At 37.8% G+C, this 25,771-nt stretch overlaps 1 protein-coding gene across 9 annotated transcripts in view; it reads right to left on the bottom strand.

Moving 5' to 3' along the window:
* RMDN2 (regulator of microtubule dynamics 2) overlaps positions 1–24,945 on the bottom strand; it is a 69,084-nt gene extending 44,139 nt beyond the window's left edge. For 3 of the 9 annotated variants that reach the window (XM_059405472.1, XM_059405471.1, XM_059405465.1), the window contains exons 1-3: positions 24,376–24,559; positions 22,697–22,811; positions 17,159–17,626 (exon numbers count right to left, since the gene is read on the bottom strand). In XM_059405472.1, coding sequence (XP_059261455.1) covers positions 17,159–17,610 — 452 coding nt within the window. In that variant the 5' untranslated portion in view covers positions 17,611–17,626; positions 22,697–22,811; positions 24,376–24,559. Of the gene's footprint in view, positions 1–17,158; positions 17,627–22,696; positions 22,812–23,091; positions 23,153–24,044; positions 24,310–24,363; positions 24,563–24,608 lie in introns of those variants that run through there. The other 6 variants (XM_059405468.1, XM_059405467.1, XM_059405473.1 and 3 more) reach the window with 6 other exon arrangements.
* Positions 24,946–25,771: the final 826 nt, after the last annotated feature.

The following is a 25,771-nucleotide window of genomic DNA, read 5'->3' as shown; positions in this document are numbered from 1 at the left end:
TATAAGATTTTAAACTTTTGTGCTTAAAAGAAATTTTCTTCATCAAGAAAAAGAAAAGAAAATTTAAAAATGGAAGAAAATACTTACAAATGAAATATACTAATGTATATCTAACAAGTATGCTGACAAATATACTGATGTATATCTAACAAGTACACAAATAGATTTACAACTCAATAATAAAAAGACAAACAATTCAATTTAAAAATGGAAAAAGGATTTAATATTTCAACAAAAGATGATAACAAAATGGCCAAAGAACACATGAAGAGATGGCTCCATATCATTAGTCATAAGTGAAATACAAATCAAAACCACAATAATTCATTCATTCATACCTTCTAGGATGGCTAAAATAAAATAGACAATAACAATATTGACAAAGATGTGGAAAAACTGGGAACCCCCTACACTGCTGATGGGACTGTAAAATGGTACATCAAGTTTGGAAAACAATACAGTAGTTCCTCAAAATGTTTAACAGCAAATTACAAATTTGACTCAGCAAATTACAAAATGACTCAGCAATTACACTTCTAAGTACACATCCAAGGAACTGAAAGACTATGTCCATACAAAAACCTGTGTAGGAATGTACACAGAAACTTATTGCATAATAGCCAAAGAATGAAAACAACCCAAATACCCTTCATCTGCTGAATGGGTAAACAAAATGAGTGAACAATGGAATATTATTTGGTAATACAAAGGAATGAAGTACTAATGAGTGATACAACATGAATGGACCTTGAACACATCATCTAAGGGAAAGGCCACATATTGTAAGATTCCACTTCATGAAATGTACAGGATAAGTAAAGCCATGTTAACAAAAAGTGGGAATAATGGTTGATAGGGCCTGGAGATGCAGAGAATAAGAGAATGAGTGGATATAGGGTACATGGCCTTTTTTTGAATGATGAAAGTTTGGTAATTAGATAGTGGTGATGGCTATACAACTAAGTGTGAATAAACTAATCCCCACCAAATTGTACACTTTAAAGGGGTGAGTTTTACAGCATATGAAGAATATCTCAATAAAGATTTTATTTTTATAAGAAAGAAGAAAAAATGTGACTCTTCCTATAGCTATCAAATAAATTAAGCTAGAATCTGTATATCTATTTCAACACACACACACACGTACATACACACACAGAAAGAGAGAGACAGAGACAGGGATTGGGAAAGAAAAGAAGTTTCTCTCATGGGGAATTCCACCAAATATCCAAAGAATTAGATTAACTCAAATTCTTCTAAGAAATTCTAACACAGGGAACACCTCTCAGCTCATTTTCTGAAGCTGGTAAAACTGACACTGAAATCAAACAAGGATAGTATAAGAAATGAACATTATAGATGAATATCACACATAAATATAGATGCAAAATATCTATCAAAGACATCAAAAATATCAAAAAAAACTGTAACAAACATGAAAGAATGCATCATAGCCAAACTGGATTTCTCCCAGGAATGACAAGCACAGTTTAACATTAGAATGTTTCTTTTTAGTACAACAAAAAGAATGAGAAAAACTAGATGATCATTTCAGTGATTACCAATTTTTTCTCAATAAATTCAAATTCATTTTAGGATAAGGAAATAGCAGGCCCATGAACAAGGAGTAGAAGGGGACTTCTGAACACAAGGTTATATGCCAAAACTATAATATACATTTCACACTTAATGATGAAACATTAAAAGCATTCTCCTTAAAGTAAGAAATAGAAAAGGATGTTTAATATTGTTGCTTCTATTCAATAATGTACTGCAGGTCCTGTTAGCACAATATTAAAAGAAAACAAATAAAAATTATAAGAATTGGGAAAGAAGGACACCTGGGTGGCTCAGTGGGTTAAGCCTCTGCCTTCGGCTCAGGTCATGATCTCAGGGTCCTGGGATCGAGTCCTGCATCGGGCTCTCTGCTCAGCAGGGAGCCTGCTTCCCCCTCTCTCTGCCTGCCTCTCTGCTTACTTGTGATCTCCCTCTCTCTGTCAAATAAATAAATAAAATAAAATAAAAAGAATTGGGAAAGAAGAAATAGAACTACTTTTATTTAAAATTAATTCAGTAGAATAAAAATGCTAGCAGAATTTACAGATAAGTAAACAAAGCTATTCAACATTTACGATCAATTTTTGAAAATAAATCATGCCCTTATATATATAAAACAAGTTAGAGAATGTAATTTCTTTTTCTTTTCTTTTTTTTTTTTTTAAAGCTTTTATTTATTTGTCATAGAGAGAGAGAGAGCACAAAAGGGGCAGCAGGCAGAGAGAGAAGCAGGCTCCCTGTCAAGCAGGGAGACTGACATGGGGCTCAATCCCAGGACCTTGGAATCATGACCTGAGCCAAAGACAGATGCTTAACTGACTGAGCCACCCAGACACTCCTAGAGAATGTAATTTCATAAAATGTAACATTTACAGGAAAAAATACACAGCACCTAGGAAAAATATTCACATTTTTTAAACTTTTCTACAGAAAGCTAAAAAATATTATTTGAGGAAATTAAAGACTATCTAAAAAATGGGCAAAGGTATTATATCCATGGAAAGAAGAACTTAACATTAAACCAAAAAGATGCTTCTTGTAAATAACAACACTGGCTATACTAACCTCAAACAACGTGACTTTAAGTCAAAACTTACAAGGGTCAAAGAAGGACATTATATAATTATAAAAGACTCAATTCACCAGAAGTATGTAACAATAACAAACATATATGCATTAAACATTAGTGGTTCTAAATATTTGAAGCAAACACTGATAGAATTGAAAGTAGAAACAGATAGTAACATAATAATAGTAGGAGATTTCAATATCTCACTTTTAATAATGGATAGAATAGCCAGGTAGAAGATCAATAAGCAAACAGAGGACTTAAATATCGTTAGAGACCAATTTGACCTAACATATACAGAATACTCCACTCAATAACAGAGGAATACATATTCTTCTCAAGTGAATGTGGACATTCTCTAGCACACATCATATATTACACCACAAGACAAGTCTTCATGAATTTTAAAAGATTAAAATCACACAAAGCATCTTTCCTGATTGCAATGAAAGTGTAAATCAAAGGCAGAAGGAAAACTAGAAAATCATAAATATGTGCAAATAAATAACACACTTAAACAACAAATGAGTCAAAGAATAGATCACAAGGGAAATTAGAAAATATCTTGAATCAAAAGAAGGCAAAACACAGCATACCAAAATGTACAGAGTGTAGTGAAAGCAGTGGTAAGGGGAAATTTATAGTTATAAATGCTTTTATTAAAAAGGTATCAAATCGACAACATAAATCTACAGCTTAGGAAACTAGAAAAAGAAGAGCAAACTAAACCCAAAGCTAGCAAAAGGAAATAAAAAGATTAAAGTAGAAATGAACATATACAGAACTTAAAAAAAAAAATCAATGAAACCAAGAGTTGGTTCTTCAAAAAGATCAACAACACTGACAAAACTTTAGCTAGACTAAGAATAAAGGACAGAAAATCAAATAACTAAATACAGAAATGAAAGAGGAAAATCACTATCAATTTTACAGAAATAAAAAGGGTTATAAGAGAATATAATGAAGGATAGCATGCCTACAAATTGGATAACTTAGATGAAACAAAGAAATTCCTAGAAACACAGAACCTACCAAGACTAAATTAGGAAGAAACAGAAAATCTGAACAGATCTAACAAGTAAAGAGACTGAATTAGTAATCAATAAATTCTTATCAAAAGAAAGCAGAGGACCACATGCCTTCACTGATGAATTCTACCAAACATTTAAGGAATTAACTAGTATTCTTCAAATTCCCAAAAAAAAAATTGAAAAGAAAGGAACATTTCCTAACTCATTCCATTAGGTCATTACTACCCTGATCATAAAGCTGTACAAATACACTATAAGAAGAGAAAATTAGACTAATATCTTTGATGAATACTGATGCAAAAACCCTGAAAGAAATACTAGCAAACAAGATTTGAAAGCAATTATACACCATGACCAAGTGGAAATGCAAGGATGGTTTAACATATGAAAAACCAATGTGATATACCATATTAACAGAATTAAAGGGGGAAACATATCTGACCATCTCAGCTGGTGCAGAAAAATGCAGAGCACTTGATAATATTCAACACACTTTCATGATGAAAATGAGTAACAAACTGGGGTGCCTTCATGACTCAGTACGTTGAGCATCTGACTCTTGGTCTCAGCTTGGGTCTTGATCCCAGGGTTGTGTGTTCAAGCCCCATCTTGGGCTCCATGCTGGGTGTGGAGCCTACTTAAAAAAAAAGTGTGTAACAAACTAGCAATAGAAGGAAACTACCTCAAAATAATATAGGCCATATATGACAAACCCAAAGATAACATCATACTCAATGGTGAAAGACTAAAAGCTTTTCCTCTCACATCAGGGACAAGACAAGGGTGCCTCCTTTTGCCACTACTATTCAGTACAGTACTAGGGAGTCCTAGCCAGAGCAATTAGGCAAGAAAAAGAAATAAAAGATATCTAAATCAGATAGGAAGAAAGAAAATAATCTCTTAGCAAATAACATGATCTTAAAAGTAGAAAATCCTAAATATTTCACACACACACACACAAACTGTAAGAATTATAAACAAATTCAGCAGTTCCACAATATAAACCAACTTGCAAAAATCAGATGTGTTTCTACACATTAACAAGAAGCAATCTAAAAAGCAAATAGAAATGACTATAATAGCATTGAAAAGAATAAAGTACTTAGTAGTAAACTTAAAAAAGGAGATGAAAGATTTATAAACTTAAAACTATGAAACATTGCTTAAAAAAAATTAAAGACAAAATCGGAAACCCTATGCCAGAAATTTAAAGACAAAATTGGAAACCCCATGCCATATATTTGGAGACTAATATTGTTAAGATGTTAGTATTACCCAAAATAATTGATAGAACCAGTGCAATCCCCCTCAAAATCCCAACAATGTTTTTTGTAAAAATAGAAAAATCCATCCTAAAATTTATGTGGAATCACAAAGAACCCTGAATAGCCAAAACAACCTTGAAAAAGAATAAGGGTGGAGGTCTCACACTTCCTGATTTTAAAACTTACTACAAAGCTCAGTAATCAAAATAATGTGGACTGACATAAAGTCATGTATAATATCAGTGCATTAGAATAGAAAGCCCAGAAATAAACTCTCACATATATAGTCAAATGATTTTTGACAGGTCCTAAGACCAATCAATGGAGAAAGGGTAGTCTCTTCAACAAATGGTGTTGGGAAAACTGGGTATTTATATGCAAAAGAATGACATTGGGCTCTGTGCAAAAATTAAAAATTAACTCAAAAAATGGATCATTTACTATTTTGGGGATGTCAACAAAAGCACTGGTTACAGAGGCAAAATAGATGGACACCAAAATTAAAATAGATAAATTAGACATCAAAATGAAAATGAAATTTTGGCCATCAAAGGACATAATCAACAGAGTGAAAGGCAGCCCACACAATGGGAGAGAAGATTTGTAATCATATATCTGATAAAGGGTACAACTCAACAACAGAAAGCAAACAACCCAATTAAAAAATGGGTGAAGGACTTGAAAAGACATTTTCCCAAAGAAGATGTACAAAAGGCCAATGAGCACATGAAAAAATGTGCAGTACCATTAAACATGGGGGAAATGCAAACCACAATGGGATACCACCTTGTACCAATTAGGATGGTTACTGTCAAAAAACAGAGAAATGTTGGTGTCGATGTGAAGAAACTATAATCCTTATGAACTCTTGGAGGAACATAAAATGGTGCAGCTGCTATGAAAAAAAATTAGGCAGTACCTCAAAAAAATTAAAAATGGAATTGCCATATGATCCAGGAATTCTACTTTTGGATAGACAATCAAAAAGAATTGAAAGCAGGGTCTTGAAGAGATATTTGTACACCCATGTTCATAGCATTATTCACAATGGCTAAAAGTAGAAGCAACAAAAGCGTCTATCAACAGATGAATAAATAAGTAAAATGTGATCTGTACATACAAAGTAACACTGTTCAACCTTAAAGAAAATCTGACACATAGATGAACCTTGAGAACATGCTGAGTGAAACAGTCATCACAAGAAGACAAATACCACATTATTCCACTTCTTTAAGGTGCCTAGAGGAATCAAATTCATACAGCCAGAAAGTAGAAAAGTGGTTGCCAGAGACTTGGGGGATGAAGGGGGAGGGATTCTAATGGGTCCAGAATTCAGTTTGGAATATGAAAAAAGCTCTGGAGAAAAATGGTGATAATGATTGCAAAACAATATGAATGTATTTAATGCCATTAAACTTAAAAACGGTTAAGACAGTAAATTTTATGTGACATGCATTTTACCACAATTTAAATAAATGAAGTAGAAAATTTTTTTTTACAAGAAATGCTAAAACTTGGAGAAACATGAAAGTAAAAGTAATATCTTGGCCCAATGATGCAGGTTTAGGGGGCATTTTATCATGATAAATAATTGAACACAATGCCAATTTCTTTACAAAGAGTAACTATATTCTAACTTAAGTATTTTTAATTGTCTATATGCATTTTTTTTATTCAATAGTTATTCTGATAAATATATCTATAGACCTTAATATAGTGGGAAAAAACTGAAAGATATTTACTCAAAAATAAAGTTTTGGGAGGCACTTTTTAAAATAAAATTTTTATTTAAAAAAATCTTTAAAGTAAAAATTTTGGAAAAAATCTTAAAAATATTCATTTTGAAAAATTGAGACTAGGGGCACCTGGGTGGCTCAGTGGGTTAAAGCCTCTGCCTTCGGCTCAGGTCATGATCCCAGGGTCCTGGGATTGAGCCCCACATCGGGCTCTCTGCTTGGTTGGGAGCCTGTTTCCCTTCTTCTCTCTCTGCCTGTCTCTCTGCCTACTTGTGATCTCTGTCTGTAAAAAAAATAAATAAAATCTTAAAAAAAAAAAGAAAAATTGAGACTAAAATATGCATTTATTACCTTTGATCTCAGAGTCCTCTAAAGTCTCAGACACACACACAAATGTGTATTAAAATTATTTAGTTAAAATACCTGGTTTCAGTATTCAATAATTTCCATTATCATATTTTTTACTTATAACTTGATCCTTGTATTAGTAAAAATATCATCTGTCTCTGGGCTATCTGGCATGAGAAATGTTATCTAGCAATGTTGATACAAATGAAAATTTGTGAATTGCTGAATATAGCTCTATAGATGACATAGGTAGAAACACTGTCTGTAATGACTAAAATAGGATAAAAGATGATGTTAAAGCTCTCGGAGAATGTCACACATCTAGAAGACATATATCAATGCTTGAGGTTATTTTCAGATCACAGAAATATTACAATAATCATTCAGAAATCCGAGACTGGTCAACCTGTTAGCAGTCAATCGGGTAAAAGCCTTAAACAGATTAATAACTTTTGACTTCTAAATTTCAATAAAGTCATAAGCTATTTTTCCAAAGACATACAGCAATTAAAATTAAATTTAGACTGCAACGTGGAGGTCTTTTTTTTTTCTGAAAAGGCAGTGAAGCTTGGTGAGATAGACTTTTAGGAGAACTGAGCCATGATTTCTACAGAATGTGCCTGGTGGAAAAATTTCTGATTTAAGCTACTCTTCTAAGAGAGGGGAAAGTATGTGGCAACGTTATTTTAGGAATTGCAATAGTTGAAGATCTGTCTTCGTCATGGAATGGCCATGTTTTTATCTTCAAAGGAATCTAAAGCCATGTCCTTCTGAGGTGGGATAAAGCGAGTAGCATTTTTTTTTTTTTTTACAAAGTGAAGAAAATCCAACATTACACAAAACAGGGGAAGTTACTCTTTGAGAGGGATGCAGGTGGAGAATGATCTGTATGGTGATTCCGAGAACAGGATGAAGGGAAACTTTCCTTGATTGGCCTCTTTCTTCAATATCGGTGGCAGTTTCGTTTTGTTGACAGGTGTAGGAAACAATACCTCGAAGGGAAGCTAAGGTTGATGTGCTAGGTTGACAGGTGTTTCCACCAACAGTGTGTAGATGGGCTGAAGGATTAGCTCTTATTCCCAAACTCATAAAATGTGTAGGGTTAAATTCAGGAGAACAAGAGCTTAGATATTTTTCAGCAACAGAAATACTTGAGTTTTTAGAAACTCTTTCAATTTCATCTGTATTAAAGATGCTTTGACCACTTGATTGAAGATCAAAAAAACTAGCATTCTCATAACAGGAAATTATACTGAGTTTAGGGGCAGAGAAAAAACTTTGTAATCTAAGGCTAAGATAGTCTGAGGAAGATTTTAAATCACGGGAGGTTCTTTTTTCTTGAGAATCAAAGTTAGCTCTACTGTGTTGATGGTCAGGGAAAATATTGCTTTTCTGAAGTTTAGCAAGTAAAGAATGTCTTCTTCCACAGATAGACGAGTGAGTAGAAGATAAATGTTTACTTCCTCTACGTGAATTGACATTAGATATTGCAGACAAACGAGTTCTTTTAGGATTAAGAGATCGAGGAGTTAAAGAAGCTTCATGCCGCAGGGGGTCTGAAGTAACTTGATCTGCAGGACAATTTGGTCGCAAGTTCTGGTCCTGTTTGCTGCGGCTAGAGTGAGAAAAGTGTCAAATGAGGGGAAAAAAACAAAAACAAAAAACAAGAAGCAGAGGTGGAAACCTGCCAAGCCTTCTGAAGAGTGATATCTACTTTATCGATATGGAAACAATAGGGAATGAGAAAATTATGGCAGCTGAATTGAGGGTCACACAGATGTATCCCCCTCCCCCAAAATGACCTAGTCTAAAAGATTATCTCTACTTGCACAGTACCTGCCCAATCTGTTAAACCTTGGGAAGATCAGTTGAAAGAATCAGGGAAACAGGCAGAAAGACCAGGGGAAACATACCACAAGGCATGAGAACGAAAATATCCCCTGAAGGAAAGGAGAGGGTTTCCTCTTTTAAAAATAGTAAATCAGGGCGCCTGGGTGGCTCAGTGGGTTAAGCCGCTGCCTTCGGCTCAGGTCATGATCTCAGGGTCCTGGGATCGAGTCCCGCATCGGGCTCTCTGCTCAGCAGGGAGCCTGCTTCCTCCTCTCTCTCTCTGCCTGCCTCTTTGCCTATTTGTGATCTCTCTCTGTCAAATAAATAAATAAAATCTTAAAAAAAAAATAGTAAATCATACTATCTGTTTGAGATTCTTGAACTACCACATTTAAAGGAGTTAAGTAGAATAAATGTATGCCCTGTTGACTAGTACATTTTAAAATAGTAACCATGGAAGAAGCAGGACGTCTCTGGAGAGAATACTTTAGATAAAGCACCCAGAGCCCTCATATTCAGTTATTGTGGGAAACTAAAGGAAGCGTTAAAGCTGGGTTCATGAACATGTCAGTGTTCTTTAGCACATGAACGCATATGGAACAACGGGGGTTTTTCTTTTCTTTTTAAAGGCTTACCTTAAGTATTTTCCCATATTGAATTTAATCCAAAGGAAATCTCTCCCTTCCTTCCTAAGCCATCATCCTTAAGCCATAAAAATGCCCTGTGTAGGTGGAACAGGTCAGAAGACTGAACACTTAACCTGTGTGTGGAATTAACATGGCGATAACACAGAATGTGATGACAGCAGACTCTAGAATCTCATGACATCAGGTTCAGATAAAACTGTTCTGTGGCTTGCCTTTCTGAAAAGCTGCAATCCATGTGATGGGGGAATGCGTATTCTAACTTCATCATGTTCAAGGAGTCAGCCAATAACTCAAGAGACGAGAAAACAGGATAAGGCAGTAACGTATATAATGTCTGCACGATCTTTTGCTTGGGACTGTCTCTCTCACAGCCGCCCTACACACCCCTGGCTTACTAATTCATTCTACTTTCACATGAACACTCTTCACCCCAGGTTTTTATCCCCTGCAGTAATACAGAAAATTACCATTACAGATTTTGGTCCAAAGATATATTGAAAAGGAAAAAAAAAACCCAAAACCTGAATAGCCAACATCATTGCCCCTCGAGAATGAAATAAGCTTTCTCTATGTGGGCAGTAAAGCACGCCATCTGATAGTGCAGGCCAGACTCAGAGATTAGAGATCTGCTGTGTTATTGTTTCTAACTCCTTGAAACAACTTATACCCATTTAAAGACAAGGATAACAGAGTCCTCAGAGAAGAAATACTGTCCTTTCCTTTTCCAAACCAACTTGGAGCCCCATCCGTGTAATAGGTATGTGTGTCAAGCCAGTGATGACAGAAAACAGTGCCTTGAATATAAACTTTTCAACGTCTCAATATTCTGAACACCAGGCTGCCACGTTCTGATTTTTCTTCCCCTTCTAACAATCTTCTTTGGTAAAACTTTTTTTTTTTTTAAATTTAAGATTTTATTTATTCATTGGGGTGCCAGGGTGGCTCAGTGGGTTAAAGCCTCTGCCTTTGGCTCAGGTCATGATCCCAGGGTCCTGGGATCGGGCCCCACATCGGGCTCTCTGCTCAGCAGGGAGCCTGCTTCCTCCTCTCTCTGCCTGCCTCTCTGCCTACTTGTAATCTCTGTCAAATAAATAAATAAAATTAAAAAAAAAAGATTTTATTTATTTGCCAGAGAGAGAGAGAGGTACACACAAGCAGGCAGAGGCAGCAAGAGAAGCAAGCTCCTGCAAGTGTCCATGTGGGACTCGATCCCAGGACCCTGGGATCCAGACCTGAGCCGAAGGCAGCAGCTTAACCAACTGAGCCACCCAGGCGTCCCGGTCTTTGGTAAACCTTCAAACAAACTACTTTTCAAAGGCCCAGCACTCTCTCATTTTCATCATATAATTGTCGGTTTGGTGATCTGATTTGACCCTACACATAAGCTAATACACTCATCGGTTAATGTCTCACACACGGGTCTTGGGTCAGAAGAAGAGGACTTTAATACACACAGCAAATCCAGCAGTGAGATCATTGGCATATTTGTGCTGGTTCTCCCAGACCCCAGGTCCCCCACAAGGGCAACGCAGAGGGCCTGGAGACTCCTGCATTTGCTCTGACTCGTGTTACAAAGAAAGGAACGCTGAGCTTAGGGAACCCACTACACTGACCACAAGCAGTAAGCAAATCTGCTCTTCCCAAACACGAACTCAAAATGAAACATAGCCCTAAATATAAAATGCAAAACTATAAAACTCTGAGTAGACAACACAGGAGAAAGCCTAGATAAATTTGGGTCTGGCAATGACTATTTAGATAGAACACCAAAGGCATGTTCCTCCACTTCGGCCCACTCCTTGGTATTAGTTCCAAAAGGCTCAGCACTCTACCTCTTCGTTCTATCCCATGCAACACATTCTGCCTGAGCAATGCCATTCATTCCTACAGCATTCAGCATCATACTTGGTGGGATGGCCAGAACAGGAACGACCTTCCCTGAAGGAATGCTTCTCTCAGACCTTCAGCTGCTTCCTTTCACAGGCTACCGGCGGGTGAACGCTCATGCCGGCAGGGGCTTCCATCTTTTGCCCAGTCCTGCCTAGGAGGGTCTAGAAGGCAAGGGGACTTGGCCCTTACTGCTCTGTTCTTGGCCTTTGGGGCTCTAGTTAAAGTTAGAGCACAGTATCTCTCTTTAACATTCTGTTACCTTGTTTCAAAAAGATCTGTATTTGACTTGGAAGACTCTGTTTTGTTTTCTCATGTACCTGGGGAGCCTACAGTGGTGCTGGGCACAGGGTGGACATTCCCAGAGAATCAATAAAGAGGACACCAACCTTCCTTTATTGTCCCATTTTTAAAAGAAATTCATAGATGAGAAGACCGAAGTATAAATAAACTACGATGAGATGCCCAATCTTAATAGTGTTTGGGGAAACGCAAGCTGAAATCATGATTAGTTACCACTTCATCTCCACCAAGTTGCCTAAAATTAAAAAGTCTAACTGTAAGAATTTGTATGGGAAAATAAGAATTCTCATATATTGGCACACTCTCAGGAATAGGTTAGTAATACAGCATAGCACTCTATTTGATCTACAACTCAGCAACCACTTCTAAAATATATACTTTGAAATTATTCCACCAGTGCCTAAGGAAATATGAAGGTATTCAATAAAGCATTGTTTGGAAGAACCAAAAACAAACATCCATCCACAGGGAAATAAGTGAAGGCATATTCATACAACGGGATGCAGCATAGCAACTGAAAAGAATGAAATAAATTTACATACATCAATCTGGAAAAATCTTAAAGAAACATTTGATGCAAAAGTGAGTTACAAAATGTTACATATATAATGCCACTTATGTACATCTTGAGAACCAAACACCATTTATTCATTGTTGAAGTAACCATGCACATGTAGGAGCAACATTCACTTTCAAAGGAAGAATCTGCACCAACTTTAAGACAATGGTTACCTCCAAGAGAAAGGACTACAAAGAGGATTTCATTTATGTGGCAATACTTTATTTTTAAAAATCCTAATCAAAAAACAACTTTTGTGTGTGCAAATGTGCTCTTCTACATTCTTTCAATATGAAAGAATACAGACGCACCACATCATGAATGTATGAAATTGTCTCTCTCTCAAGGCCTTGAGAAATTGAAGTCCAACAGTAAAACTGTCTTGGCAGAAGTAAATAATAGTAAGAATAATAAATGTAAATGAACAAAAGGCAAAGACTATATATTTTGGCTCACGAAATGAAAATTCAAAGATTTTTAAAAAGATTCATGTATCTGTTTACTCGAGAGAAAGCATGAGTAGTGAGCAGGGGGAAGGGCAGACGGAGAGGGAGAGACCGAATCCCAAGCAGCCTCTCACTGAGCATAAAGCCCAAGGCAGGGTTCGACCTCACAACCCACAGATCATGAGCTGAGCTGAAAGCATGAGTTGGACACTTAATTGACTGAGCCATGGGCACCCCGAAAATTTAGATAGTTTTTAAAACTAGTTTTTAAATCTCAAAAGCCTTTTCTGTCTGTGGTCTTGCTGGCATTCACCATCCTTTATTATTTGCAGAGTAATATCTCAGATACTACATACTGTGGCTTGTATTATGGCTTGGTGTTCTTTTGGGGGTAGATTTGTAGGGTTTTTCTTTTCAAATAATTGTGTGTCTGTTGATACCATCTGAAGCTATCATATGAACTTAACACTAAAAGGAAAATAGTTACATCAAGAAAAAGAGAAAGAAGGCCTGTAGGATTACTATACAACCATGATTTCCCGAACAGAAATGTTTCATTTTGAAACACATCTAATATTTACTTTTTTAATTTTTATTTTTTTAAAGATTTTTAAAAATTTATTTTAGAGAGAGAGACACAGCGAGAGAGGAAACACAAGCAGGGGAAATGGGAGAGGGAGAAGCAGGCTTCCTGCCAAGTGGGGAGCCTGATGTGGGGCTCAATCCCAGGACCCCGGGATCAAAGCCTGAGCCGAAAGCAGACGCTTAATAACTGAGTTACACAGGCACCCCTCCTTTCTTTCTTTTAAAAAAGATTTTATTTATTCATTTGAGAGAGAGAGAATGAACAAGCATAAGCCAGGGAGATGGGCGGAGGGAGAGGGAGAACCATGGGGCTCCATCCAAGGACCCCAGGGTCATGACCTGAGCTGAAGGCAGATGCTTAACCAACTTAATAGAAACACATCTATTCTTTGTAAAGTTCACTTAAAAAAAAAAAAAATGAAGAACTGTGAGTTTATTAGAGGTATTACTTTAAACTAAACTGGAACAAGATGGAACTTTTGAAAGAAAGGTTTCTAAAGCTTTACATAACATCGTGATTTAAAGAACTTTTTAAACCCATGGTTCGATATAACCTTTACAGATAAAAGTTGACAGAAAAAGGAGCAGTGAGAGGCTTGAAAAAGAAAATGAGCTAAAAAGTTTTCAGAAATAAGGAAGGACTTCTGTTTAAGCAGAAAACACTACTGTGAACTCGTGACCTTGAAAATATTTAAAACTATTTTTCTTTACTGTGACCCTAAATGGGCCCAAGAAAGCTCTGGTATCATCCTGCCCACAAACGGCGCATCTGCACACCCGGCTGCTGCTGTCTAGTACAATTTGTCCCTGAAAGGAACCAAAGCTGCCAAGGCAGTGGCTGACTCCAAGTCTTGGAGCAGGGACAAAAGCAAAATCAGTAGAAACATAATATTACCAAGAAGCACAGATGCTTTCCAAGATGTTCATGCTAGCGCTAAGAAGGAAAAGGAAGAAACTTGACAGGCCCTCTGATGGCCACATTATAAGAATTCGAGCCTCTGGGACGATCACCTCCACGGTGAAGTAGATGAAATCAGCTAAGTCCTACAAAGGCATAACTCCCTACGTCTATAATGATACTGTGTATGAAGACAGGCATGCAGAAGATACTGTGTGCAGAAAATGGTTTCTACTGATATACCCATTCAAATTTTTGATACCACCTAAGAATATAACTAGGTTTTTCTCTCTTCTTGTGTAGAAAGAACAGCGTCAGCAAATTGTGACTGGCACCCTTTTTACTAAAAGATGTCAAAAGCTCCAGGAACCTTTGGCAAAAGATAAACTTTACATATGGAACATGCAATTATCATTTGATGTTTAATTTTGCTGTCAAGGACACTGCTGTATCAAGGATACATCTCAACTTAAATATGTTAATGGGGCTATTTTCTTACCATGACCAGTCATTTCTGTCCCGTGGGAGGTTTATCAGGACAGGCAGTCTTAATTTTACAAAAATCCACTTTATAAAGACCTTGTTTTTAAAAAGTACATTATTTAAAAAGTTCGTCTCTACGTTTTTATTTAGAAAGGTATTAAATTTTTCTACATCTTATTCCTCTCTCAAAAAAAATCCATGTTCATTGTTTCTTGTTTTGTTTATTTTACTGAAGTACAGCTAGTAGGAAAAAGTTTCCCTCTACTTTATTAAGTATATAATCTATAATTATAGATTAGTCCAAGTCATTAGGGCTGCCTTGCCTCTACTCTAGTATTCTGTTGCTAACAAAGACCCCCAGGATGGAGCAAAAAGAAGGAATGTCTTACCTGACATCAATCTTAAAAGTTTTTATTAGCCATCTGCGGCTGTCATTCATAAATTTCACAAATCCTTCTTGAATTCACATAAACAATTTATGCCTACACTATTACTTGAAGTTAATTAAGTCCCACGATTACCTTGTTTTCATTTGTCTAAACTTATCTTTTTAAAAATTTAAATTAATTAGCCAACATTTGGTACATCTTTAGTTTCAGATGTAGGGACTCAATAATTCATCAGTTGCACATAACACCCAGGACTCATCAAACAATGTGCCCTCCTTAATGCCCATCACCCCGTTACCCCATCCCTCCTCCATCTGCCTCCCCTAGTTTGTTTCCTGTAGTTAAGAGTTTCTCATGGTTTATTGCCCTCTCTGATGACCCCCCCCTTCAGCTTTCCCTCCCTTCCTCTAAGATCCTCTGAGCCTTTACTTATATTCCACATATGAGTGAAACCATATAACTGTCTTTTTCTGATCATCCCAAACTTAACCTTAAACTTAGGAGAGGCTGCCTCTCTTCCTAGAATCTTAGAAGTTCTTGAACAAGCCTGTGCTCAATCTAACCTAAGTCTTTCTCCATGAAAGGTTACCCAGCCTTTTGGCCTCCGCTCCTTCACTAGGACTCCTCCCAGTCGATCCTCTCTGGCCAGGCCTTCGTTCCACCATGTCCTTTCGAAGATGTGCTTGCCCCATCAGTGTCCAAGGCTGTGTTGGGATCTTTGTCCTCACTAGAGTACAAAACTGCTGTTCTTTATACCCTTAATAATTAACAGCGCCTTTTCAGAGTTACAGTTCTGGAATATTTAGAACTATTGTCAATTCCTTTCAATCACTCCACTGCCAATTTTAAAATCAGTTTACAACTTGTTGTTGTTCAGGAACACAAATGTTTAAAACCTTCCTGTTCTCTAGATCAACCATTTGTGGCTCTTCCCTATCTGATTTTTCATAGAGTTCATATATAAAAAAATGCTAAGTAATTCCAGTCCTAGCATGATGTCAGAGACCTGATCAACTGTTTACATTTCTTTACCTTTAAAATCACACTTTTACTCTGACCCACTGTTTCCTCTCTTCTCTCTCCTCCCTTCTCCCAATTCCATGGTGATGTAGCAGAACACTCATTCATTCATGAAATAGTTATCAGCATCTACTCTGTGCTAGGTACAAAAACAAGATGTTAAGAATATAACAAAATAGGGGCGCCTGGGGTGGCTCATCTGCCTCCGGCTCGAGTCATGATCCCAGGGTTCTGGGCTCATGCCCCGCAGGAGGCTCCCTGCTCAGACGGGAGTCTGCTTGCTGCTCCTCCTCCTTGTGCCCTCTACCTCTCCTTGTCAAATAAATAAAATCTTTTTTAAAATAAAGAACATAATAAAATAAACATAGTGTCCCTGCCCTAAACAACCTCTAGTGATTCTTTATTTACTTGCCTATTTTACTCCTCAAAAATATTAGCTGGGGACAGTTTTTTGTTTTTAATCATAAATCATTTGTTTTTATTCTAGAAGAGTGTTTTTTATGTTCTTGGTTTTAGAATTCAAAGGTTTACCACTGTGGATGGTGAGGATGAAACTGAATTACCTGTACCTTCTCAAATCATTTTAGGTCGGCACTAGTCCCCTGGTTATTTAAATTAATTACAATTAAATGAGATTAAGAATTCAGTTTCTCAGTTGCACTAACTACAATGCAGGTGCTTGATGGCTAAAACGGTTAATCACTACCATACTGGCAGCATAGACTGAGAACATTTCCATCATCACAGAAAGTTCTAGCTGAGAGCACTCCTTGGACAGTTCTTACATAAGGGGTCACACATGGCCACATATAAAAACAGGTTTCACATTCTGGCAAACAATTAATGACTTTTTCATTACTCATGATGGCACTTGGTGCTAGTAAGTCACTTATATTCTTTCTGTCAGTACAGTCTAAATTATCTTAAATACAGACCACTATTGAATATAGTTTTAATTATGATGTAAGCCAAATAATCGTTTCTTTTTTAATCTTATTACTAGCAGAATATATAACTGGAAATGCATAATGAAAATACCTAAATATAATAGCAATAATGAAATAAATAATCAATTCCACATGGGAAACATCATGGAGAAACTTACCCTCCTTCACTTTCTGCTTCCTCTGAACTATTACTTGTTCCAGAACTTTGAACTGTGGCAAGCCTTCTTTTTCTAGCTCTGTGCTGAGGACTTATCTTATGAACAGTTATCCGCCCTCCAAGTTCACCTTGTATATATTCCTCCAGCTTTGGAATGGTTTCTTTAAGAACTCTGATTTCCTCTTTGAGTTCTTCCATATTTATCAGTAATTCATTTAACTTCTCCAATATCTGAAGCTGCCTTCTTTGAAAGATTGCTGCTGTTCCTTGGCCATTATACATTTCATCTTGAAAAGTCATGGAATCAAACTTATTACCCAGAGAAAGAAATTTAGGTAAATTCAGTGTTGTCCTTGATTTACGAACTTTGTGGTACCACAAAAGAAGCAAGCTGATTCCAGTAGTTCCCACCATGATGCCAACTATCAGTTCTTTGTTTGTGGAATGAGGCATTTCTTGGGTTTTATTTCTAAAATTGAAAGCATAAATGTAAATAAATGTTGTTTCTGTCTTTGCCCAAGACAAAAATATTAAAGCTTTCTCAATCAACAAAAGTCAAGTCCCCGTCATAGACACACAGACATACACACAGACACACACATGAAAAATCATAAACTAAAATACACTGTAAGTATAATATATTTATTTCTAAAATGTATGTGGCCCAATAGAAATATTTACTTTAAAGATATCACTGAAGTCCCGTGTAAAATTTCAATTTTAATTCAGAATTTGTATTCTACATGCCTGATGTATTCTACATGACTGATCTGAAATGTATTCTTTATCATATATTTTGAAAGAATATGAGAGTGGTAAAAGCATCATTATTCATTTCTGGAAAAAAAAGCTGTTTAAGAATTCAAATTGTGCTTAACTCTTTTTGAAACTTTTATCTGTATAAAATTGGTATGCTGATTTCTGAGTCTTATCCAATCTTTAAGGAAGTTCAAGGAGCTTTTCTTAGCACCCAGTTCACATGTATACTTAGAGCAATAAGCCTTTTCAAAGCCCAGGGATTTGGAATATAAAATATATCAGAGAGCCCTGGCAAGTTTGTAAGCCACCTCATCTCTGTTTTATTCAGCATGCAGAGCAAAAACACTACCACATGAAGGCTTCATCACCTTTCTTCTTTTGATCCAGACTGCCTCTGCTCCTTACATTTCTATTTCTGAGGCCTTGATGTTTTTATTTTCTTTCGAATTTTCCTCTTTTTTAAAGTAGCAAAAATGTCCTTTCTTTGACTCTTCTCTCCATCTGAACTTTCACTGTTTTACATCCAAGGCTCGAGTGTTTGCCTGCCTAATTCCACACAAACTCAGCTACTTTGACTAAATGCACCATAATTTTTTCTTGGTATATCCCATCTTCCTAGTTTTATTGCTTATTTCTGTTCTTAAAATCAGAAGGCCATTAATGAAAAACAAAAATATAATTAATAATATATTATTAAACAAACATATCTAATATTAAATATATATATAATTAAACATATAAAATATAATAAAAATATAATATTTATAATAGTATAATGTTCCTTTCCTCCCAAGACTTTAAAATGGCAATAAGTATATTAGTACTATAATAAACTTCTGTGTTCAGAATAAAATATAGTGAGGCTTCTTTACAGACTTTGAAGTTCTCAAAATTATTTTCCCATCCATAGCCACTACATTGTATACACCTTTATTAAATTTTGTTAGCAATTTGAAAGAAATGTTAAAAATAATGGTAAACTGTCTGTTACAGGAATTTAAATTCACAAAGTTTTTGGTTTATTTTTCTTGACACTTTCTCAAGGAGCAAATTAATAGAACACTGCCACCTATGATCCCCAAGAAAAAGGAAACACATGAGATAAGTCCTGTGATCTCCCTGGGTTTTTAATTTGAGGCATTTCTGGACTATGGCACAGGAACAGGAAAACCAAACAAAGCCTGGTAGTCTACTGAGTTGAACAGAGAACAGAGTTCAGAGAATCTGAAGGACCTAGAATTTGTGTGGCACAGTAGCGAAGATGAAGAAAGTATATAGAGAAAGAGCTCTAGAAATATGCATAGGAGTCTCCTTATATCTTTAACTGAATACCAGTCTGAATTTGCATAGAGTCAAATCCCATCAGCCCAGGCAAATGAACAAAGTCCAGGAAGTTATAAACCTAATTATTCCTAAAGATTACACAAAGTGTTTATCAAATATCTGAGGCTTTCAGTAGAGATCTCAGAAGGCTAATACCTTGGAAACTAACCCTAGAATTAAGATCTATTTAGATTTGTTCTCAAATAGATTAAAAATGAGCCTCCAAAGGATCAAACTAATTCACAAATAATTTAACTGCCTTCAAGAGAAAGTCCAAAACTCTTTAAAGAAACTGAAAAAGTTCAGAATACAATGACATAGAATCACAATGTTGATCATCCAATCGAAAATAACTAGATACACAAAGAAGCAGGAAAAGAATGGAGATGATGTAATTAGCAGACAGGATGTTAAAATAATGATTACAAATATGTTCACTATTTAATATAAATATTAAAAATATGTTACAGGGGCACCAGGGTGGCTCAGTTGGTTAAGCATCTGCCAACGGCTCAGGTCATGATCCCAGAGTCCTGGGATCGAGCCCCACATCAGGCTCCTTGCTCACTAGGGAGCCTGCTTTTCCCTCTCCCACTCCCCCTGCTTATGCACCCTCTCTCTCTTTGTCAAATAAATCTTTAAAAAAATATATGTTACAGAAAAACATAAACATGATGAGGAGAGAAATAGAAGGTATTAAGCAAAACCAAATAGAACTTCTGGAGATGAAAAATAAAATATCTGAAATAAAATTTTATTGATTGAGATTAACGGAAGAAAAAACACTGAGGAGAAAAAAGTCGGCAAACCTGAAGACAAAGTAACAGGCAAAAAAAACAATGAAGTGACATCTTTAAAGTACTGGAAGAAACTCTCAACTTACATTCTATACCCAGTGAAATATTTTTTAAAAGTGAGGGTAAAACAAAGACTCTTTAAAGTGTTTGTTTTTTTTCCTAAGATTTTATTTGTCAGAGAGAGAGAGAGAATGAGCACAAACAGGAGGACTGGCAGGGAGATGGGGAAGCAGGCTCCCTGTTGAGCAAGAAGCCAGAGGTAGGACTTGATCCCAGGACTCTGGAATCATGACCTGACCCCAAAGCAGATGCTTAACAGACTGAGCCACGCAGGCATCCCAAACAAAGACTTTTTTAGACAAAGGAAAGTTGAGAGAATTCATTGCCATCAGACACGCACTAAAAGAAATGCTAACAGAGGTTCTTCAGGCAGAAGGAAAATGATAACAGATAGAAACCTGAATCTACACAGAAGACTGGCAAGTACCAGGGTAAATATGAAAGTCATTTTTCCCACTTTAAGATTTCTTTATAAAATATTTGCTTATCAAAGCAAAAATGATATTAACCAATTATAGGGTTTATAACATATGTAGAAGTAAAAAAAAAAAAAATGAGGACAACAATAGCCCAAAGTATGGGAGGGGACAAGTAGAATATACTGTTGTAAGGGTCTTGGATTATAACACAGTGTCATTATAGTAAGTTAAACATGTACTGTTGTAAATCCAAGGGTTAAAAACTAAACAAACAACAGGGGCATCTGGGTGGCTCAGTGGGTTAAGCATCTGCCTTTGGCTCAGGTCATGGTCCCAGGGTCCTGGGATCGAGCCCTGCATCGGGAAGCCTGCTCCTCAGCGGGAAGCCTGCTTCCTCCTCTCTCTCTCTTTCTCTCTCTGCCTGCCTCTCCTCAGGATCTCTGCCTGCCAAATAAATAAATAAATAAATAAAATCTAAAAAAAAAAACAAAAAAACAAAACAACTAAACAAACAACAGCAACAGTTTAAAAAAACTCCTTAAAGGTGTAAATAATAAGCCAAGAGTGGAGATAAAGGGTGAAAAAAAGAACGGGCAAAGAGAAAGCAAGTAAGGAGAAAAGAAATGATGTCATGACTGTATTGGAAAATGGTGCCAAAAAGATGGGATAAATAAAAGCATTTCTATCTGGGCATGGACAAGATCCAATTCTTTAAGAAAAGGAATATAAAATGATGAAGTAAAAGATCTGGGAATCACTGAAGCACGAAACTTGAGAAGGCAGAGGGATGGATGGTCTGCAGGGCACAGGCACAGACCTTGACCTTTGATGGAAACACAAACCGTTCATTCACAGGAAGGAAAGAAAAGGCAGATTATGTGCAGATTCAGGAAGGTGGGTAGATGGGACAGTGGGAGCTTATGAAAGTTCTCTGTGGTTGCTTCATTGTTCTAAGTGAACTAGGAAACCAAATAAACAGCTGAGAGTGAGGACAGGGAAAGGCGCACTGGAAAGATGTGAATTCTGAATTCAGTTGTGTACCTGAAATGTGTCTTTCTAGGGTCTATAGCTCATGATCACATATACTTAGATAAAGCATTGTTATACTCTAAATGAGCAACTAAATGTGGTGCTTCAAATGGTCCCCCATTGGAGCGTGAATGGGATTATTTCCAAGAAATCTGCCTAAGAGAAAGTGTTTTCAGATTCCTGAAGTAATAGACTAGATGATATGCACTGAATGCAGGGAGGATCCTAGCTAGATGCTCCATTTCATCACAGGTCTCGGTGTAAAAGAGAAGGACTAAGGATTTTAAAATAATAACTTTTCAGAAATTACTATATCCAAGAGAATTAAGACTCCCTTCTTCTAAAGCCAAAGATTCTAGGAGAAAGGCTGAGTGCTTAATCTGGCCTACCTGACCTCAGGGAAGTTTTCCTGGTATTAATTTATTTTTCAACAAGCATTTTTACCTAATTGTTAGGATGGAATTGTAAGTCTAGCCTTTCGTCCTCTCCTATCCTATCCAGGAGACACGTCAGCAGTAGATTGGGATCAATTCAGCTAAAGTTGTGGGTAATTATTATTAGCTGTACAGTTATTTACATACACACACACACACACACACACACACAGACGCACACAAAATACATCACCAAACTAAATTATTTTGAAAGATTATTGCAAAAAAGGCAACAGATAATAATAAAATTCACTACATGCCCATGACTTCCATTTGCATTATGTCTACTAACCACACATCAAACTCCATCTTCTTGGCTTTTTGTCAATAAAAAGATTAATGCAGAATGTTCCTATGCTGATCCGGAGGTCTATTAAAAGAAATCTTCCTACTCTGATTGCTTTCTTGGCTCATGGGCCTTCCTTGAACTTTACATGAGAAAAACGTAGCCTAGTTTGAAATTATTTTCATTTAATCAAGTAAATAAATGGGAGTTAGGAAGGCGATCTGATCCCTGAGACTGTCCCAGGTTCAAATAAGTGGCCAGGGGCATGAATTTTCGTTTGACCTTTTCTTTAGGAATTGCACCAATTCCAAATTATATCTTGGAGGCAGGTCCTGTTATTATCTCTATTTTGCAGAAAGCAAACTGAGGCATACTGCCTGCTGTTAAGTCATTTACCCAGGGCCCGTGGGACTAGGACAGGAAAACCATTACCCTGATAAGTCCTGGACGAATGGCTGCCTGAGGAAGATTCAGAGAGCATCCATAAGGATATGAAGGAGGGTGCTGCCTGGGCAGAGATGTTCGCAGCTGAAACAGGATTGCAGAACTATAAAAATCAACAGGGGGAAAAACTAGAATCAATCAGTGGAGCAGGTATTGCTTTTAAATAACCACAGTTAGAGACTAATAGTGCAAGCTATGTTTGAGTCTTTTTACCAGTATAAAATAAACCTGGTTCTAAGCCACCAATCTGAAAAATGCCACTCATTAAAAAATAGTAACTAGCAAGGGCACCTGGGTGGTGCAGTTGCTTAAGTGCCAGACTCTTGGTTTCTGTTGAGATCATGAGCTCAGGGTCCCGAGATCGAGCCCTTCCTCCGACTCACCTTTAAGTCTTAAGACTCTCCCTCTCCTTGTTCCTGTCCCTTGCACTCATTCTCTCTCTCTAAAAATAAATAAATCATAAAAAAAAAACTAGCAAAGTAATAAATCAGAACACTTGCTTACCTGCAGTATAATTTCAAAGGCTGTATTACATTATTTGTGTAACTTCTATATGTCTATCAATTAGTGTATTTACACTATCCTTTAGTATAAAAACACAGTAATTAAAAAATGTATTGACTAGATAATCAAATGCTAAGTATTAGTCCCCTTGCAAGTCTTGATTTGTAAGATGCCAGTAATAATAGAAAATGACACATTATTTTCATACAAAATATTGTCATCTAAAGCTAATGGGTAATACATAATTATTTGCAGATGAGAACCAAGAATCCTACTGAAGTAATAAATCACCAAAATGTTAAGGCTAAAGAATTTACATTAATTTTTAGAAATGGAAATTGGGCTTTATCAAATTACAATGTTTTCAGCCATATCTACCATATATTAAGTTAATTCATCAGTAGAATCTTAGGGGGAATTACATAAAATATGTAACTCTGGTACTTGGAGGGACGTATGAAAAATTTTGCAAGAAGGGGAAAGGAATACCCTGGGTTACACTCAGGCCTGAGGTTGGATTCCCATAGGATTGTCTCTGAGACCTTGAACTGGCAATCACAGCGACCTGGCTAACCTAGTATTTCCAAGTGAATTCTAATACTCCTTTTTCATCGGGTTCTCATTAGTTTTCCTATTTAATAATTTTTTTTAAACTCAGGGCTCGCTGATGTTTGGCTTCTTTGCAGATATTTGGGGCACTGAAAATTTGGCCTTTCTTTTGTGTCAAGTAGAGAATCGGAGTCTGAGCAAAACACAACAAAAAATGTTTGCCGGAGACTGAGCGGCGACCCGGCGTCTCCGGCTGAAACCCCTTCGGCTTGCAGGGACCCACCGGGGCGCGCAGCACACCGCCAGCTTCCCACGCACCCACGACGGGCGGCCTGCGTGAAACACCAGCGAGTTCCAGGACTGCAGCTTCCAGACGCCGGCTCGACGCGGCTGCTCCGGAAGGGGAGAGCCACCGCCCGCCGGGGCTGCCCCCGGGAGGACGCGGCGCAGCGCCGGCCGGCGGAAGGATGCCCCGCGGGGCGTCGGCGGCAGGGACCCCCGCGGGACCCGGAAGTGCCACAGCGGCCGCCGGAAGTGCCGCCTCAAGCCCTCTGCTCCGCGGTCGCGTCCGGCCTCCGCCAGGCGAGCCACCCATTACCCACCTCCACACGCACCTGAGTTCGCCGCTCGGGCTTCTTCGCGGTGGGAGAACGGGGACCCGGGACCTGCGGCCGGGCGGACGGGAGCGGAGCGGCGGCCGGGCGGACAGCAGCCGGCAGCCCGCGGGTCCCCCCGTCCGGCCCCGCGGCCCGCCGCGTCCTGACCCAGATAGCGGAGGCGCGGGGGGAGGAGCCCGCGGCCGCTCGCTCTACGGCTCCCGCCTCTTCCCGCGGGGGGTTCGACTTACCCGGGCGGGCTGCCAGCACACCTTTTCCAGAAGGAGAATGCGCTCCTCCGGCGCCTCGGCCCGCACCGCATATTGTTGCCGGGATGCCGCCTCCCCTCCAAGCCTGTCTCCCTCGGGTCTCCGGCCCTGGCTCTGGGCCAGCCGCGACAGGCCCAGCGCGTCTGTCCCATCACTGCCGCTCCCCAAAGCCGCCTGCACCTGGCTCCCGCGCCCAAACTCAGCCTCCCCCCAGTATACCCTTCTTTGTTACCCCTCCTAGGCATAACCTTGAAGTTCCATCTTCATTACAGGGTAGGGCAGACGTCAGATTTAGGCTTGCAGAGAACTTAGTCTTGATTACTAAATTCCCCACCAATGCACTGAATGGAATTAAAAACCGGTCACTCCTATTTGTTAAGGGAAAAAAAAAATCTTGCTCTATGAAAAATGGAAAGGCTTGTTTTATCATCTATACAATGCTGTTTACTGATGGGGGTTCTCTAGGATCCTGGAGACTCTAAGGTGTTTTTTGAGTTTTAAGCAAGCTGCATTAAAGAATAAGCAAGCCTAGCCATAACCACAGTCATTTTATTGAAACCAAGTTATATTTTGGAAGGCAGTAGGCTAACACTTCAAAGATTTGAAACTAGCTAAAATAGCACTCCATTCCAAAAACCCCTTTCTCATTTTATGGTTTGCAAGGATATCACAATACAATACTAATATTTGTTTTGTTTTCCAGAATACAATATATTGTAAACCTGTTATGCAAAGTGATAATAGGGTTTTGTTTGTTTGTTTGTTTTTTTAAATAAGATTTGGGTACAAAAGAAACTGTACTGTCTCTTCTATAATACTTAAAAGAAGCTTAAAGCACCATGCAATTTAAGCTTTTCCAGAAGCAGCCCACTGAGTTGTTCACTGCTATGTCCTCAGTACACAGCACAAAGGAGATCCTCAATAAAAACATGGAGTGTGAGTGGAGAACAAGGCCTTACCAACTTTCTGCTCCAAGAGGAAGATGGCAGCTGGTACTGACTTGTTCTTCAAGTAGGGTCAAGTCGCTAGACTCTGGTTTACCTACTTAACACCTGCTCCTCTGTCTGCCACCAGTATCTTTGATTCTGTTCCTTGCTTAGTAAAAATTATCTTGAGAGGTAGAAACTGAGATAGTGGTAGCCATT

This window comes from Mustela nigripes, chromosome 7 (genome assembly GCF_022355385.1).
Source record: "Mustela nigripes isolate SB6536 chromosome 7, MUSNIG.SB6536, whole genome shotgun sequence".
In the NCBI taxonomy this organism is placed as follows: Eukaryota; Metazoa; Chordata; class Mammalia; order Carnivora; family Mustelidae; genus Mustela; species Mustela nigripes.
Note: the sequence above shows the minus strand (reverse complement) of the source record. Positions and strands in the feature narration are given on the sequence as shown.